The sequence below is a fragment of the Octopus bimaculoides genome, chromosome 2 (assembly GCF_046866305.1).
Source record: "Octopus bimaculoides isolate indiv1 chromosome 2, ASM4686630v1, whole genome shotgun sequence".
Taxonomy (NCBI): domain Eukaryota; kingdom Metazoa; phylum Mollusca; class Cephalopoda; order Octopoda; family Octopodidae; genus Octopus; species Octopus bimaculoides.
In genome coordinates this window covers 108,493,907-108,512,666 of record NC_142929.1, presented here as the reverse complement: position 1 = coordinate 108,512,666, position 18,760 = coordinate 108,493,907, and the positions used below count along the sequence as shown (strand labels likewise).

The 18,760-nt window shown below is 34.8% G+C and overlaps 1 protein-coding gene across 1 annotated transcript in view; it reads left to right on the top strand.

Moving 5' to 3' along the window:
• Positions 1-18,760, top strand: part of LOC106871016 (deoxyribonuclease gamma) — a 93,970-nt gene that overhangs the window by 65,365 nt on the left and 9,845 nt on the right. The window contains exon 4 of the mRNA XM_014917271.3: positions 14,892-14,992. Coding sequence (XP_014772757.1) covers positions 14,892-14,992 — 101 coding nt within the window. The remainder of the gene's footprint in view (positions 1-14,891; positions 14,993-18,760) is intronic.

The window sequence follows — 18,760 nt, the reverse complement described above, 5'->3', positions numbered from 1 at the left end:
AATTAAAATGCAAGCTTAATGAAAATTTATGGAACACTAACTGAAAGAACCAAAAGATTTGTGGGGGAAAAAATTAAGTTAAAAATATTGAAATCTTCGCTGATTACAAATTCACCAGAAGAAATAAATTTAGTATAAATCTTCTGAATATCGTTAAAAGCTGAATGAATTAAAGAAAAAAAGTTATTCGCCTATAATAGAGAAACGAGGTTGTGTAATTAGAATTGAAATAGAACATTTCGATCGAAAAGAAAAGCTTCAATCTAAATAAAAATTATAAGATATTGAGTACAAAGTAGAACGATAACTCCTCCATCCTGCACTTCCTGGCCTACATCTGATAAATACCAAAATTTTTTATCAAACGGCTGAAAATTTCATCAGAAATTTTGCTATTAGGCTAAGACATACAGTTATTGAGAATAAGTGGTTAGCGTATATAATAGTCATAGGAAAACTGCGGCCCGTTTGGCTTTCTGAGTGACATGTCGAGTTTCATGTTTCATACGGAAAATAACGTTTATTAAAATGTTGTTTCTTTTCTCTCTCTCTCTCTCTCTCTCTCGTTCACTGACTCACTCAAAGAGGTGTGGGGAAGCTGGTGTCAAAGGAGAATAACAATTAAATGTCTGTCTAACCTCCCTTACTTATTAATGCCTGTTGCGCTGTGGGTACAAACATTTGCCGTTGTCAGTCATCCGTATAATTTTCAACATGCTTCAGAGTCAATTTAGAACCTTCCAAACATTCAAGAGCCTTGAATTGGCATCTCTACTCAGGACACGAATGAAAATTATTGATTTTATGTTTAATTTCTGTTTTCAACGCTAATAACAATTTCTTGCGATAAATCAGCGGCTATAACTACACGTATGTACCGCACAGCATTATACGTGTTGCGTAACGTTGTCTTATTTTGGAATTGACAAAACTTTACTTTGCTTCATTTCTAAAGCCGAATGCTTAAATTTTTGGTCTTCTATAGTGAAAATGGCTGAGATACTTTCAACGAAAAATGACCTTGAATTTTTTCAAGAGTGCGACCCGCCTTATGATGAGCCATATCTCATGCGGCCCACTGCTCGAAAAAGATTGCCCATGTTTGATATAATATTGTTTCTTATTTTGGCACGAGGCCAGCAATTTGAGGGAAGTGGATAAGTTGATTACATCAACTCCAGAGCTCAACTGGTACTTATTTTATCGATCCCGAGAGGGTGGAAAGCAAAGTCAACGTCAGTGCTATTTGAAGTCAGGACGTAAAACCGGAAAAAAAATGCTGCTAAGTATTTTGTCCCGCGGAGTAACGATTCTATTGGCCTACCACTTCCATGTCTGATATAATATTAAATATGGTTAGATAATTATGGCAACTTGCACAAAACAGAAATATCATATAATAGTTAAACAGACTAATACTTTAAACAAACGAATAGAGATAATGTCAAAATGTTGTCACAAAAACAAATTCTACCTGACACACTACGACAGCAATTTACAACTTTAGTTCATCAACCAGATGTAAACAAATGAGCCGACTGTAAGATGCGAAATATCAACGATAATTACGTAAGCATTTCAAAAAAGGAAGCTGTAGATATGGCATCTGATGAACGTTTCCCCAGAGTGAAAATTTAAGTAATGGAGAAAAACTAAATTTCAAAATAATAATAGCATTTCTCTACGAAACATATTGAATACTCTTTACTACTTTATTCGTATTTTGTCACATGTAAATAAGAATAATATTCAACTACATCTCCCTAATAAAAGCTATTGTAAATAACAAATAGTAACCCAATCACGTGCGAATAACCCATGCAGATAAAGAAAATTCTTTTTAAACTGTTTTGCTTGTTGCTGTAATCATTGTTAGTGTTAGGGTTGTTGTTGACAACACTGTCACTGTTGTTTGAGAGAAAAAAAAAAAGAAAACATATCAGCTGATCATAATTATTTCAAATTATTGCTTTTAAAACCAATGATGCTTGTTTTGTTCAAAAGAAAATTTAACATTGGACATTTTAATTCCGCTACTTGGTCCAAGCATTTTCTTTCCACCCACACTTTTTTTAAAGCAGTCATTGACCTACAAATGTTCAGTCTAGGCATCATTCACTTAATTTTCATCAGTTTGGGAGAACTTGCAAAGATTTGGTCCCTCCCCCTCTTCTTCTTCTCTTCTTTTTCTTCTCTTCTTCTTTTCGTTCACCTTCTCCTCTTTTTTCTCTTCCACATCCTTTTCTTTCTCCTTTTTCTTCGTCTAAATATCTTTTCAACCTGAGAAGTGAATCGGCGAAGTCGTTAGAGCCTAAAACAAAATGCCTTGCACTATTTGTTCCAGCCTGAGTTCAAACCCTGCCGAGCTCAAATTCGCCTTTCATCTTTCGAGATTAATAAAATGAAAATACCAGTCAAATGAAGAGCGAATGGATAGAATGGTTAGAGTATCAGTCGAGAAGATACCTTGCTGTATTTTTCTTGTTGTTTGCGTTCTTAGGTGATAGACATAATCAGTCCCTCCGTTTAACACCCACTTCCACTTGGTCTTCAGATACCTTTAGTGGAGTTCACTCTGTTGCCAGCATGGAGACCAGGATTTCAGTTTGAGAATAATTTCCTCCCTTCCAGTCTCAGTAGCCCTAAAACAGTGACATAAGTAGGTTGCAAGGACGGGGTGGAGATATCCCCTTTTATGGGGTGACAATTTTGAGTCTGCTGCAGGAATCTGTATCGGTTAGGAAGCCTGGATGGAACGGCAAACACGGGCGGCACACACTTTAGTTACACTGCTATCTTAAAGAAACTAAAGAACCATACTCGTTTCCTTTCATGAATAAGCGATTAAAGGATTGTAGGCGCAGTTACCTCCCTTGACGAAGGCTGTTTAAAACAGCTCGCCACTAGATGGCGCACGCAACAGTCAGGTTCAGACACTCACCTCTTCATGTTTCGCGAAGAGACACTAGAGTGTGAAGACATGACTTAGCTGGCTCTCGTACAACACACGCCAGCTAGCAGATATGAGTTAATACACAGAAGATGAGCATGGCCTCCACACATCAAACTCTTTCCTTTATTATTCAGCTTGTATATATTTGAGACCAAGAGTAAAGGTATTTAAAGTTACAGCCTCATTCTATGAATTCATTGTACCGTGTTCCTTTATCAAATGATATTACAGCCTTCTGAACAGAGTCATCATTAGATGGTTCCACAACCTGAGAACATCATCTAAAGGACCATACTCGTTGCTCCTCGTGACTAAGTGATTAAAAATAAGAAATTAATCTTGTGTGTACATTTGTTAGCTAATGTTAATACCTACTAAACTTTAGTTCATCTTCGCATACAAATACAATAGTAGTTTGCTGAGTTGACGATTTGTAAGACCAATTTGAAATCCTATAAGGATTTGAACTCAAAATTGTGAAGTGCTAAAATAAATACTTTAAGAGTTCATTGATCTGCATACAGTATTAAGTAATCTCGAATATCTTTAGACAGTTTGAGCAAGCCGAAATTTCGAAGTCACTGCCAACCTTTTCATTGTAAAAGTTAATATGTACTCTACTAAAAAGTATTAAGTAATCCAAAGCTGAAGATCAGTGAAAAAGAGAACACCTATGCTGAACACTTGAGGAATTTACAGTTACTTTATCCAGATTACAAGTTCAGGTTTATACCTGTAATTATTGGGGCACTGGGATATGTAGCACACTGCATAAATCTTGAGAAATTAGACTTCTCAGAACCAGAAAGGAGAAAGCTAATTCGAAGACTACAGATCCAAGCCATCACTGGAACTGTAAAAATCTGTAAAACTTTCCTGAAGTCTATCATTTAAGTATATGTGAGCATGTCTAGATATGCAACTATATGCATGAGAATACATACATAAAACAAAGCATACAACTCTGCACACATACATACATACATACATACATACATACATACATACATATATACATACATACATACATACACCCTATTATTGATGTTGAAATTCCAGTGAAGGAGCCTTGGATCTAGGTTAGAAACTGGCTATTTCTTTATTGGCAAGAAATCTTGAAATAAAACTGAATAATGACATACATATCCCACGAGCTTCCATACAGTTTCTGTCTGCTAAATTCACTCACAAGGTATTGGTCGAACTGGGGCTATAGTAGAAGACACTCACACAAGGTGCCACACAATGAGATTGAATCTGAAGCCACGAGGCTACGAAGTGGATTTCTCAACCACACAATTACGCCTTCTCCGATAATACTAATTATAATAGTGGACATTGATATGGTAATTTTTCATTATAAGGAGGCATGTATTTTATAATACACCAGTAATGTCATTAAAATTGTACAGGTTTCTAGCACCTGGCTTCAAGTGGATCCATTCATCAAATTATTGATATGGCTTGGGTTTTTTCCCACGTTGCTGATCAATTATGTATTTCTATTTTTCATTAAGTAGTTAAGGCGGCAGAATTTGAAGAATCGTTAACAAGTTAGATAGAATACCACACGGTATTTGTTTTGAATCTTTGCGTTTTGAGTTCAGATCCCACTGAGGTCAATTTTGCCTCTCATCCTTTCAAGATCATAAAAAAGTGACTGCCTGGAGCAGTGGATTGACCTTATGATATCTGTTCTGACAGCCATGCCTGCGATTTCACTGGAACTCAGCTAAAGCTGGAGCCTTTTCCCTGTACAACATCAGTGGTGCAGAGAGGAATGACTACTGTGCATAGGAAACTGCCAGTCTTAAAAACAAAAAAAGCAAGACTTGCTTCCCATCTATATGGCCATGAGTTTAGTCCCACTACATGGTACCTTGGGACAGTGTCTTCCACTATAGCCTCAGACCGACCAAAACTTTGTGAGTGGATTTGGTAGACGGAAACTGAATGAAGCCCGTTGTGTACGCATGTATATGTATATCTATGTGTGCTTGTGCTTGTCCCCTACCACTGCTTGATAACCTGCACTGGTTTGTTCACATCCCATAACTTATCGGTTCAGCAAAAGAGGCTATAAAATAAGTGCCAAGTTTTAAAACATGAAAGCCCTGAGGTCAATTTGTTCGACTAAACCCTTTAAGGCAATGCCTCAGCATGGCCACAGTCCAGTGAATGAAATAAGTAATGGATAAAAGATACTTGCACATATAGATGCAGACACTTAGTCAACCTTGACCAACAGCAAGCAGTATAGAAATTGATGTTGTCATTTAACCCAATCTTAAATCTGATTCTTTTATTCTAATTCCATTGACATCGAGGATGCATTATACAAACATTGCTGAGCAGACCTGTGATCAAAATCATTCCATCTGTAACAAACCCATCTTTTATTCAGGCAGTGTATCTGGAACTTCCTTATATTTGATATGATTCGAGGGATTATTTCTTGTAGATAGAACGACAGCGTAAAGACTTTACTTTCTGTTCGTGGTCATTTGTAGTAGGTTGTTTGTTTATCACCAGGCGAACTTTGAGGAAGCATTCGTATGACCAAAGACATTCCATCTGTGACCGTTTCATCTTTTTCGGACTTTATCAAGTGTGTTCTTCACTTTTGTAATACTTTGGGGTGCTAATATTGGAAGTTTTAACAGTTATTACTAGGAGATTGAGTGACATCATTGAAGCTTCCTCTTGACAAGTAGTTTATTACTGCTGGGCAAATATCTTCAACAACAAGAACCTTGAACAAATAGCCAAACTTATTAAATATGTGAAATATGGTCAAGGAAAAGCATGGATCGATGAAATGAAGGCATACACGCTGGTTAATGGTAATCCAAAATTATTGATCTGAACTCAAAATTCTTTTGAAACTTTGAATTTAAAACAAAACAAAAAATGCGTTATTAGTAACGCTGAGAATGGCTTCGAAGTAATTAAGTCGAAATTCAATTTCTTGTGTAAAAATCCTATTTCTGCATTAATTATTTATTAGTTGGCACGGAATTTTGATTATCCAAGCATGTATTTTCACTAATTCCAAAATGAAATTGAATATTGTGTTCTTAATTGACATATGACTGAACTCCTTTTCAGAAGGAAATATCATATTGCATATTTGAACATGTAGAGAGAGAGAGAGAGAGAGAGTTGGTGGTGACAAATGATTTAAGACCCTCTGTTATATTTCACTTTAAGTATGTTGTGTTGAATTTTGAGATTAACCAAAGAAGTGTCCTTTCAAGCAGAAAAAAAGGGGGGAGTTTTTTAAGTAACCTTTTAAACATTTCCTGTTGAATTTGTATTCTTTTTTTATGTATAATTATTATTGTGTGTATAAATATACAGTGGATTTCATTAATTTCATGCGCTATCATTTATATGTATGTGTTGCGTTTGTGGAGGTTTATAAAAATAAAAACGTATGTGAATGATTTCCTGCTGGTATACTTGTAATTATTATGTGTACCGTGTATGTTTATAATGTATATATATCCATGTAACCATGCATCTGCATCCGAATTTCGCTTACTTAGCTGGGCATGATACAGTTATAAACACATAAGCAAATATATTGATTCAAACAGTTTTAATCACAAATATTTAATCTAATCATAGGTAATGTCTGAATTTCAGAAATTCTGTCACTCTCTATCAAAATTCTTAAACTGTAGATGTTTTCTGTTAATACACAAGTTCCTTTTAAACCACTTTTCTGCGTATTAGGGTACATGCTTATCAACAACAGATGAGTCATATTCTGTCACAATGTAAAGTCATGGAGACAGACGATTATATTTTTAACCTTTTGAGTTCCTTTTCCTTATTCAATAGTCATCAACATAGCTGGCTTCTTATTAAGTTATATCATTTCTTTTCTTATCAATAAAAGCTTTGAATGTGACTAGCACAAAATACTTCAAGCTAAATTACCCAAATAGCCTCTCCATCAGGCATCTGTTACATCAAAAGTGTTCTGTCAGATCACACCATCATGGGACATGACATGGAGTTCAATAAACGAACATCAGCAACCCTTGTGTGCCTCGTATTTCAACCTTATCTCCACAAGCTTCCTTCTCTATATTAAAGTCCTGCATGCTGTTACTTCTAACTACCCTTCACACTTCCTTAATTTTCCACATCCAGGGGACATTCACAAACAATCAAATTGCTTCACACTGGAGCTACCCACCTTATTTCTATGAACAGAAATGCTAAAGGCATCTTTTAATGGATATATGATAACCAAGTCTTCTTCAAATGCTCCAAAACAATCATTACACATGTCAGGAATAGATTCTTAACAATAGACATGCTAAGAAAAGTAAGTTAGCTTCCTTTCTGGGCCATGCTGACTCATAGAACCAGTTTTCTGATGCCAGTCCATTACAGGATTACTCATTTTTGCCCACTGAGCAAACTGGAGTAACGTGAAATGAAACATTTTGCTCAAGAACACAATGCATCTCCCAGTTGAGCAATTGAAACTACAACCTTACAATCATGAATCCAACACCCTAATGACTAAGCCATGTGCCTCCACAAAGAAAAGTAAAGAGTATTAATAATATGTTTAAAACTCTATGAATACTACACCCTACAATTTGATGTTTCACCCCAACTGCAAGCCAAAACTGTATAACAAAGGCTTTCTCATTAAAGCCAGAAAATATTATAGCCCTAGTTGGATACCTGCTCTCTTCAAAGTAGAAGTGTAATTGATATAAGACTACTACTACCCCAGTGCGGAATGTTGTAGCTGTTATATACACAAACATTCTAGAGCAGACCCCTTGTATAAAAACAAACAAATAAATAAATAAATAATGAAAATTTTAAATAAAATAAGTTAGACTATCTGGATTATTGGTAATAATTCACTCACCAAAACAATACAACTACTGCTCCAAAACATGTTAGTCCATCTCCCATTCTTTCTTTCTCCACTACAATAGCCTTTGCTCCTCTGAATTACCCAGTTTCACACAGATTCCATTGTCCAAATTACATTCTCCTTCATCATTAATACTTTGTGACAGAGATATGTTGTAAATAAATGAGAGACGAAAGATATTAATTGTTAGTTGGTTGAAAAGGCCCTTTATTATATCATTATTGTCATTGTTACAACGTAGAAGACCACTTTTTATTGTTGTAGTTGTACACAGGTTATTTGTAGTTTTGTTATCCAGTCCACAGGTAGTTAAGTTCATCTTCTGTTGACTGCTATGAGGACTGATGGCGAAAGAAAAAGTAAAAGAGTGTAGACAAGTAGAAAATGTAAGAGCTGTGGTGTCGCAAAATGACAGGCCATACTTGAAGAGATGTTCTTTAACCAGAGGCCAAGCAATCAAAGAGGGAGAACTGATTTGGGGTTGTATATCTTTCTTAACTGAGATCAGGCTGAACGAGGGACTTTCCCCTCTGCAATCAGCCCTGACCCGAGTCTGACACAAAAAGGTTACAAGTCACAGTTTACAGTTCTATATTTAAGAGATGTGGAATTATGTACATTATTTACAATTGACGGATATTTGTCCTCATCTTGTTTGTTGCTAACACAACGTTTTGGCTGATGAGGACAAATATCCATCAATTGTAAATAATGTGAATAAAGTCACAGTTTACTCATAAATTTTCTAGTGCAAAAGGTGAGAACACTAAGGAGATAGCCTATAGGAAGATGTAGATTCCGGGAAGTTATCTGCTACAGTTGTCTTTCACACCACAAATGTGACACTTTGTTCACTACAAATTCTGATTTTTTCAATTCTTTTTCCCACAACTAACTCTTTAGAACTAATTTAAGCTCACATATCCTATACATGCATCCATCTGCAACAGTTTAATCTGAATATCATCCACATCAGCTTACATGTCTAAAAAATCCTGTAGTGGTTATGGGTACAACTCTGCTCTGATTAAATAATTTTGAAAGCTTATATTCATGAGATGGCAAATTAGATATCCTAAAAGATTTTGATTGACTCACATCTAAGAAAAAATAAACATTGTAGAAACTCCCCATCTCTTGGCTCTTAGTTAATCTGTATTAAGTGTGTCCTGGGATTTGAAAAGAGAAATGGCTTTCAACTGACATTTTCAGATCAAATCAAGCCCACCCTCCCCTCAGTATTGTTTTATTTAATGACAAGGCCACAGATTTATATATAGAGAGTAATGGGATTGTAAGATATTCTTGCCTTCCCTATAATTTTAGATATATCATAAAAGTGGAAAGCAATACAAATCACTGACTAAACTCACCAAGAAACCTACTCCTAGTTTTAAATATTTGCCCAAACAGTCCAATATTTCCACCATGTAACATAAGAGCAGACAACCTTCTTAGTATTACAGGTAAATTGTAAGTATATAAGATTCTGTAGAGGTGCATCTGTGCTCAGAATAATAGTAATTATTTAATTTTACAAATTCATGCAAAGCATCTTTGTCTGTGCTTCTTAACACTAAATGTCTGTATGAGATTTCTCAAGGCAAATACTACTGGAATTACAACATTCTAACAATACATCCATGTTAGGTAGGATATAAAGATTGTCATTCTTTATTAATTAATTTTTAGTCTTACGGTTTCACCCATTTTTATCTCATAAGTTTTTAAGTACTGAGTCAGTGAGAAGTCTCAATGTCAAATGCAGGTGAAATTTCACCTGCAAGCAAGGAACTTTCTATCCTTAGCGATGAAATGATTCACATAACTTTAACATGTACAAAAGAATGTGACATTGTAAAACATTGTTCTTTATTCATTAGCCTTCCTTTTCATTTCTTTTTTTCATTTCATAACTTATTAAATGAAAGCATACTTATTTTTTTTATTATTCTATAATATCATGTCAGATGTAATTTTTTTTTTCAATCAAAAACTGAAAACTCTTACTATTTTGGTCTCCAACATTGATTTTATAATCTGATTTTTCCTGATTGTATTACATAACTAATATTCTGGATAAGGCAATGCAACTTTATAACTTCATTGCTTTGTACTTAAATCAACATCAGGTTGGTATGGGATAGTATGGGGTTGTTTTTAGGAAGGCAATATATTTTTAGACTCAAAAATATAAAAATTGAATCATCTAATATTGCACAGATAGTTTGTAAACCAAAAATGTTCTCTCTGCATTTGGAATTTTCTTTATCTCATCTTTTCTGTGACATCAATAATTTGTCAGTAAGACATTTATCAAATTTTGAGTAAATATTGAACTTTTGAGATTTTCCTCCAGTAACATTATATTTTTTTGTTGGCATTCCGTCGCTTACGACGTCAAGGGTTCCAGTCGATCTGATCAATGGAACAGTCTGCTCGTGAAATTAACGTGCAAGTGGCTGAGCACTCCACAGACATGTGTACCCTTAACGTAGTTCTTGGGGATATTCAGCATGACACAGTGTGACAAGGCTGACCCTTTGAATTACAGGCACAACGAAAACTGGAAGTAAGAGCGAGAGAAAGTTGTGGTGAAAGAGTACAGCAGGGTTCGCCACCATCCTCTCCTGGAGCCACCTGGAGCTTTAGGTGTTTTCGCTCAATAAACATTCACAACGCCCGATCTGGGAATTGAAACCACGATCCTATGACCGCAAGTCCGCTGCCCTAACCACTGGGCCATTGCGCCTCCAATAGTAACATTATAACTATTACTTGAACATTCACAGTAGCTTATTCATACTGCCAGGAATTTTCTGCTTAACTGACTTCATATTTTCTGGCTATTCTATTATCCTTTCTGCCTATTACTTCATCTTTTTATCATTATTTAATGTGATATTTTTTACTGTTTGGATTTGAGATTTTAAAGAAAACAGGGATGTTTTTTTAATAAAATGCTTAAAACTGCTTTATAAGTAAATATTCTGTGAAATTCTGATCTAATATAAGCCATCTTACTATAGAGCTTCATATCTACTAACTTTATTCAAAGATGTGGTATGTATGAAAAATAACTACTTCAGTATTTATTCAATAGTTACATAGATAACATTTCAAACTATCCACTTCCAGTCTTTATCTGGCATTTTTCTTCTTTATTATCAGTAAATGAACTTTACTATAGACTTTCTAATGATATTAGCTATTTTCTTTTCTTGGTATTTCATTGTTATTTACTTGAATTAAAATAATAATAAAAAAAAGAAACTAAAGAGCTTTTCACAATAGAGTTCACAAGTTTGAGCTCTGATAGACCAGTGAAATGACATGTCACCAGAGATGACTGAGGTTCAGTAGGGAGCAATGGGGGATAGACTGAATCCCTTGCTCAATTAAATTTTAATGCCTTGCCCTTGGGTGCTTTAAGTAGAGTGCTTTCTGTTATAAGCATTTGGGCCAGGAATCTGGTTTTATAACTTCTCTTCCTGTTGCTAGTCTTAGAGGCACTGAGAAATGTCATAGGCACTACCCTGCCTCCTTTAAGACATGTAAAAAAAAAAGTGAAATGTAAACTCATTTGAATATTATATTATAGTTTCAACATTTTGCTAGTCTTTATGCTCTGAGTTCAAATTCTGTCAAGGTCAATTTTGCTTTTCATCCTTTCAGAGTTGAAAAAATAAGTAATTGATTTTACTCCCCCACTAAAATTGCTGGCTTTGTGCCTAAATTTGAAAATAATATTATATTGTAGTTTTCAAATTGAATTGCCTTTATTTGATTTCTTTTTTAATTACACTTTCTTTAGAATTTAATGATGGAATTTTTTTGCCTTCAATATATTTAGTTATCTTTTTCAATTAATAACTGATTTTTTTTTTTTAGCTATCCACTGGACAAAAGTTTTAATAATTGTGACCAATTATTTTGTCAATTATGGAAGAATTAAAGACAAAATTGACGTAAGAAATTTGAACTGAGAACTAGATACAATAAAGCAACAAGATTAGCTTTTTTAGTATCTTGATTGTCTCAACTTCTCATACTTTCTGTTAATATTAAATAAGAAGAGGAAGGATAGGACAGCAAGCTGGCAGAATCATTTGCACAGCAAGCAAAATGCTTAGCAGCATTTCATCCATATTTACGTTCTGAGTTCAAATGCCACTAAGGTTAACTTTGCCTTTCATCATTTGGGATCGTTAAAATAAGTACCAGTTGAGCACTGGGGTTGATGTAATCAACTTACTCCCTTCCTCAAAATTGCTGGCCTTGTGCCAAAATGTGAAACCAATATTAAATAAGCAGGAAAATAAAATCTATTCTAGAAATATTCCAGTAATAGAAAGATGGTTTCATCTCTTATTTCAATGTTTTAATTAATTACCCCTTTTGCACACACTCAGCTATGTGTTTCTGGTAACTAGTTTGTATCTAAAATATCATTCCCATGTAATCCCATATTGAAAGATAAAAATCGCTTAAAAAGATTGTTGTAATCCATCAATGATATCAAGATGCCAATCTCATGCCAGCTTTTCTGGCTAATCTGATACATTAAATTCATTTCAGTATTCTGAAGATTACAACAGGAAATATAGTTTCAACCACTAAAAAAATCACTTTACTATAATTTCATTTCAGGTCCTTTTTTCCTTTTTTCTTTTACATCATCATCATCATCATCATCGTTTAACGTCCGCTTTCCATGCTAGCATGGGTTGGACGATTTGACTGAGGACTGGTGAAACCGGATGGCAACACCAGGCTCCAGTCTGATTTGGCAGAGTTTCTACAGCTGGATGCCCTTCCTAACGCCAACCACTCAGAGAGTGTAGTGGGTGCTTTTACGTGTCACCCGCACGAAAACGGCCACGCTCGAAATGGTGTCTTTTATGTGCCACCCGCACAAGCCAGTCCAGGGGCACTGGCAACGATCTCGCTCGAAAATCCTACAGGAGCCAGTCAGGCGGTACTGGCAACGGCCACGCTCAAAATGGTGCATCTCATGTGCCACCCGCACAAGAACCAGTCCAGGGGCACTGGCAACGATCTTACTTGGCTTGCCGGGTCTTCTCACGCACAGCCCATTTCCAAAGGTCTCGGTCCGTAGTCATCGCCTCGGTGAGGCCCAATGTACGAAGGTCTTGCCTCACCACCTCAGCCCAGGTCTTCCTGGGCCTACCTCTTCCACGGGTTCCCTCAACTGTTAGGGTGTGGCACTTTTTCACGCAGCTATCCTCCTCCATTCTCACCACATGTCCATACCAGCGCAATCGTCTCTCTTGCACGCCACAACTGATGCTTCTAATGTTCAGCTTTTCTCTCAAGATACTTACACTCTGACGGGTATTCACATTGACATTACACATCCAACGGAGCATACTGGCTTCATTCCTTGCGAGCTTACGTATGTCCTCAGCAGTTACAGCCCATGTTTCACTGCCATGTAGCATGGTTGTTCGTACGCATGCGTCATACAGTCTGCCTTTTACTCTGAGTGAGAGTCCCTTTGTCGCCAGCAGGGGTAAGAGCTCTCTAAACTTTGCCCAGGCTATTCTTATTCTAGGCTATTCTTATTCTACCTCAGATATAATTTCCCTATATATATTAAAGTTATACTACCTTTCAAAAATGTTCATTTACAAATAAATTGTCACCCTTCAAAATAATTGGAATACTTTTGATGAGAATTTCAATTAGAATATAGGATTGCCATAAATCATTTCTTGATTTCTTTGCTGATAGTTGTTGAATAAAAGAATTTAGATATTTTCATATCAGCCAGACTACATTTTTCCCTGAAAATCCATTATTTTGTCATCAAATGAAACTTTAATTTCTTGAGCTTCATTCTACAATAAGGCCACTTATGTTTTAAACATATACATACACTTCAGTATGCAAATTTTAGAAAACATTTTCATGATGTTTTGATTTATCAGTAGTATCTTAGTTGTTGACAAACTCATACCATTATGCAAATTAGCCTTTTCTATACACTTATGAGCTGTTTTCATTCAATATCAAGGTAATAAGGTTTAAAAATATTCTGGCAGGTATTTTTTACAAATAAAACAAAAATGTAGTTTGATGCCCATGAGTGGATTATAGTTTTCAAATCTTATTCTATTGTAAGATTATATCTGCTTTAGATATATAAATATGTCTTAATATTGTTATACTTTAGGATGGTCATTTTTCTCTCGCCAAATAAACACATGCACTACATATTCATTCTTCAGTTATTTATTGCTGTTCTTATTGTATGTCCATTATCTGGAAATCTTTCATCACACACCTGTAACCTCTTCAGCAACTTTCCATCCCATGTGTCTCCTCCTGTTCTGTTTAACAATGTATTTAAAGTTTTACTTCTGTCTCAAGTTTCACAGTGAAAAAACTTCAGATTTCAGAAGATTGGACATTTTGGCATAGAAATGGTCAGCCTGCAACACTTCATAAATCAAATAATCTCTGACTTCTTTGATTAATTCTTAAGTTGTGGGTTGAAGCCAACAGAGGAAAAATAATTAAATGGAAATTTTCTGAAATACTTGAACATGTGATCAACTTCTCCAAGCTTTATCAGCAAAATAACTATCATTCACTTTAATTTTATTCTAATCTAAAGGTATCAATGTTATCATTTTGCATCATTTTCTATCTTTTTGAAAAGGAAACAACATAAACCCTTATTTTTTTTTTACTTTAACTGACATAAGACTGTAATCCTAGTGTCTGCACTGACAATGCACAATATGTTGAAACTGGATTATCTACAAATTTAGAGATCATTCAATATTAAGGAAAAATATATTAGCTTGAATTAATAATTACTTGTTTGTAACAACTTGAAAAAAAAAAGAAAAAAGAAAAAGTATTTATCATGTGCTTTTCTTCTCTGCATAAAATGAATAAATCTGCTGCTATAAACAGCACAGTTTTATTTCTTCTCCTCTATAAAATAGAAAATTTACATTTATGCATGAAAGTTAATTGTTTATTCTTTTACTTTTCCAGGAAGAAACACATAAAGTACAATACTCAAACTCTTTCTAAGAAAACAGCAAATTTGTTTCGCAGACCTCCGCTTGTTGGTACATTTTCATTGCCCTATGATGGTAAGTTTTAGAATTTGGGATTTTTAAAACAGATTTTAGCATTTCCTTGTAAGTTGCTGCATGACACAAACAAACACACACACATACACACGCATGCATGTACACATGTGTGCATACTCTCACACACACACACACACACACACACACACACTCACACACACGCACACACAAACACACACACATGCACATACACACATACACACACACACAATCTGACTTATAGCATCAACAATACTTTTGCTGCTTGATGGGTCACAAGTAGTAAAAATGTCAGTGATGAATCGATGTTGACCATGAACTTCAACTGAACCAATAACCTCTACTACATGTATTGTCTTTCTTCCATTTATACATCTCAACAAGAGTGTATGTGTGTATGTATGTATGTATGTATGTACGTATGTATGAGTATGTATGCTTTGTCACTCTTGAGTGCTCTTGGTAACATGTAACAGAGTACTACCCATTGCACGGTGACTAAACTTGTAACATCACCAGAACTGCTTGGTGAGTACTGTGGTTTTTCAACAACCTACAGCAGTGGTTGCCAAACTTTTTTTACTCATGGCACACCTTACAAGAAGTCAAGATATTTTGGTTCACTTTGTACATAAATTCTAAAATTTATTCAAAAGGGACTTTATACATATTAGCATAGCATAAACAATAAAGTAATAAATAGATAGTTAAAAATACAGAAAAATTGCACATACTTACTTTTTATTCAATATATGAAGCAAAGTTATCAATAAGAAACATGCACTTGATGTTTTTTGGAAATGTATTCAATATTGGGACGTATTTGAGAAAGACAAACCCTCATTTCTTCTTCGATGCAATGAAGCCTCTTTCTTTTTTGGATTTGATGTTACTGAGGGTTGAAAATCCCAACTCACATAAATATGATGTGGAAAACTGCATCAAAACGGATAAAGCGTTTTTTTACTACTGAGGGGTATTCTCCTATAATAGCAATCCAAAATGTATCAATAGTTAACTCAGCACAGCATATTTGATTTTAAGTCCACAATCATTGGATATAGATGTCAATGCCTCTTCTTCACATATATTGAGACCAATATTAGATGGAATTTTATGAAGGGATTTCGAACCCAATCATATTCTTCTGTGTTCAATGACGGAAAATAAAAGTTTATTTTTTCTTCCGAATTTGTCAAATGTTCAAATACAATAGGAGTCATTTCTTTTATGTAGCTTTTACGTTTTAAGGGAAGCATTTCAAACTTAGCACCTTTAGCTCTATTTTTCCAAATTACAACTTAGTTTTTAAATGAAACCAGCTTATCTGTCGAAGTGAGAATGTTTTCATCTTTATTTTGCATACTTGTGTTGATGTTATTAAGTTGTTCAAATATCTCTGTTACATATTCCAGCTTGGAAACCCAAAATTCACATTGTAGATATTCCAAGAAGTGTTCATGTTTTTCTTCTTTAAAAAATGCATGCAATTCCTTTTGGAGTTCATGTATGCAATGCTACACCTTGCCTTTTGAGAGTCATCTGACTTTTGTGTGTAAAAGTAAGCACTTGTACTGGGAATCCAGATCAACACAAATTTGTTCAAATAAGCAACACTTCAACAGCCTACTTTTAATACAACTTGGTTTAATACTTGCTTTAACTCAACTGGTATTGTTTTTGAAACTAGTACCCCGCTATGTAGGAATCAAAGAGTACATATAACATTAGGGTTTTGCTGTTGTATGAGTGATACAAAACCTTTCATAAAGCCTATCACAGATGGTGCCCCATCAGAACATATTCCAACACAGGAATTCCAGGATAAATTCCATTTTCCGTGGTAGGCAAATAAAATGTCAAAAATATCTTGACCTCTTGTAGTGAGTGGCATTTCTTCACAACAAAAGAACTGATTTGTGATTTGGTTACCATCAATAAAGCAAATAATTGTAAGTAATTGTGCTTTGTTGCTAATATCAGTTGATTCATCAACCTGTACAGCAAATTCTAAGTTCTAAAGTTTGTTCTATACATTTTCCTCTATATCAGCAGATAAATTCATAATTCTCCTGTGGATTGTATTATTTGAGAGCGGAATCTTGCTTATTTCTTGCTTTATGACTGGGTCGAGCTTTCGCATTATTATCACTACACTTATTTGCTTTTGGCGAACGTTTACTTTCAGATTCATAATCGTTACGGTTATGTTTCATCTTAAACTTTTCCATTTTATGGGTAATTTAGTCTGTTAATATGAATTGTTTTGCACAAAGAGCACAGATTACTACCAGAGTCAAACTGAGGCTGAGACAAGTGGCCAGTGAGCTGTGAAAAGAGGCAGCGTATCACATATTATCAGACTCTTTTGAGAAGTCTTTCAAAATTAATTGAAAAGATGAAAATTTATGCCACTATATGAATGAAATAAATTGAAATACAGCCGCAATATGTGAGGATGTATTAAAAGATTTATTTCAACATTGTATATTTTAATTCAATAATTTATTTTTCACATTTATTATTAAAAGGAAACTGCTGAGGCTATGGCTGAGATAAACTGAAGCATAGTCATGCTCTGAATATGTCCATGAGGCATCAATTTGATGCTAATTTAGTTCATATCCTTATGAAATTTCAGATTGAAAATTGGATAACACTGTCATACCATAATTAGCCTAAATGAATTGAATGACACAATCACCCACCTCTCATTCCTAGTTTAGAACTTAGTATTTAGTTTTTTGCCACTTTGACATTTATATTTGAACTTTCTAGTGAATTTTGGTTTGTATTTTTCATATTTTGAAATATAATCTTACTTTTTTGAGGTGCACCAGTACGCTGCAGCACATGGTTTGAAAATCACTGCCCTACAGGATGAAAAAACATCCATCAAGGGGCAGATGAACTCACATGAGTTAATGGGCATGTATTTACATGATATGTAAATATATATATAATACAAATAATAAATGAGTATATGCATATATACGTACATGTATGTACATACCTACATCTACATGTATATATAGATGCATATCTGGGTACAGGACGTTGCAAAAAAAAAATGTGGACAAAATGATAAACAGAGTACAGAAAACACACAGGCCACATAGAGAACATTTCCTTCATCAGCTGCCACCATTCTAAAACTGAGCGTTTCGAAGAGTTAGAGTTATATATATATAAGTATGGAGGTTTAGTTCACAGGTGATTGAAATGATTAGGTACACTAGGTAAGTGCTGTAATGGATTACATATATATATGTGTGTGTGTGTGTTGTATGTATGTGTGTATGTATGAACAAGGGTTTAAGATATTTCTAGTTTGGTACCTAAGTGCACATTTTCAATTCTAATATAAAATCTTGTTGTTCGTTGAGTTTATGGCAAACAACTGCATCAACTTTCTTCTATCAGCATTTCTAAAAAGTGTGGCTGATCCTACACAAGCCTTCCCCACTGAAAGTTAAGCACTCTCAAGTACCTGATACACAGGAGCAATCAAGTACGTGGTGGAATCCTCTAGCTGTGAACCTAAAACTATTTAGAAGAGGAATATTATTTGGTATAATCCACAATACATTATCAACGGGAAAACCAGAATTGCAAAGCATTTTCTCTCCTGAATCAGAGAAACTTTACTTAAGCAGTAATAAATTCTATTAGTTGTTCTGCAGAAACAGCATCAAGATGAGCTAAACTGCATGAAAAACAAGTCTAGTGCCACAAAAGCCAGCAATATAAAAAGTTTGCAAACAAGCAAATACTGCTGAAATATAAACC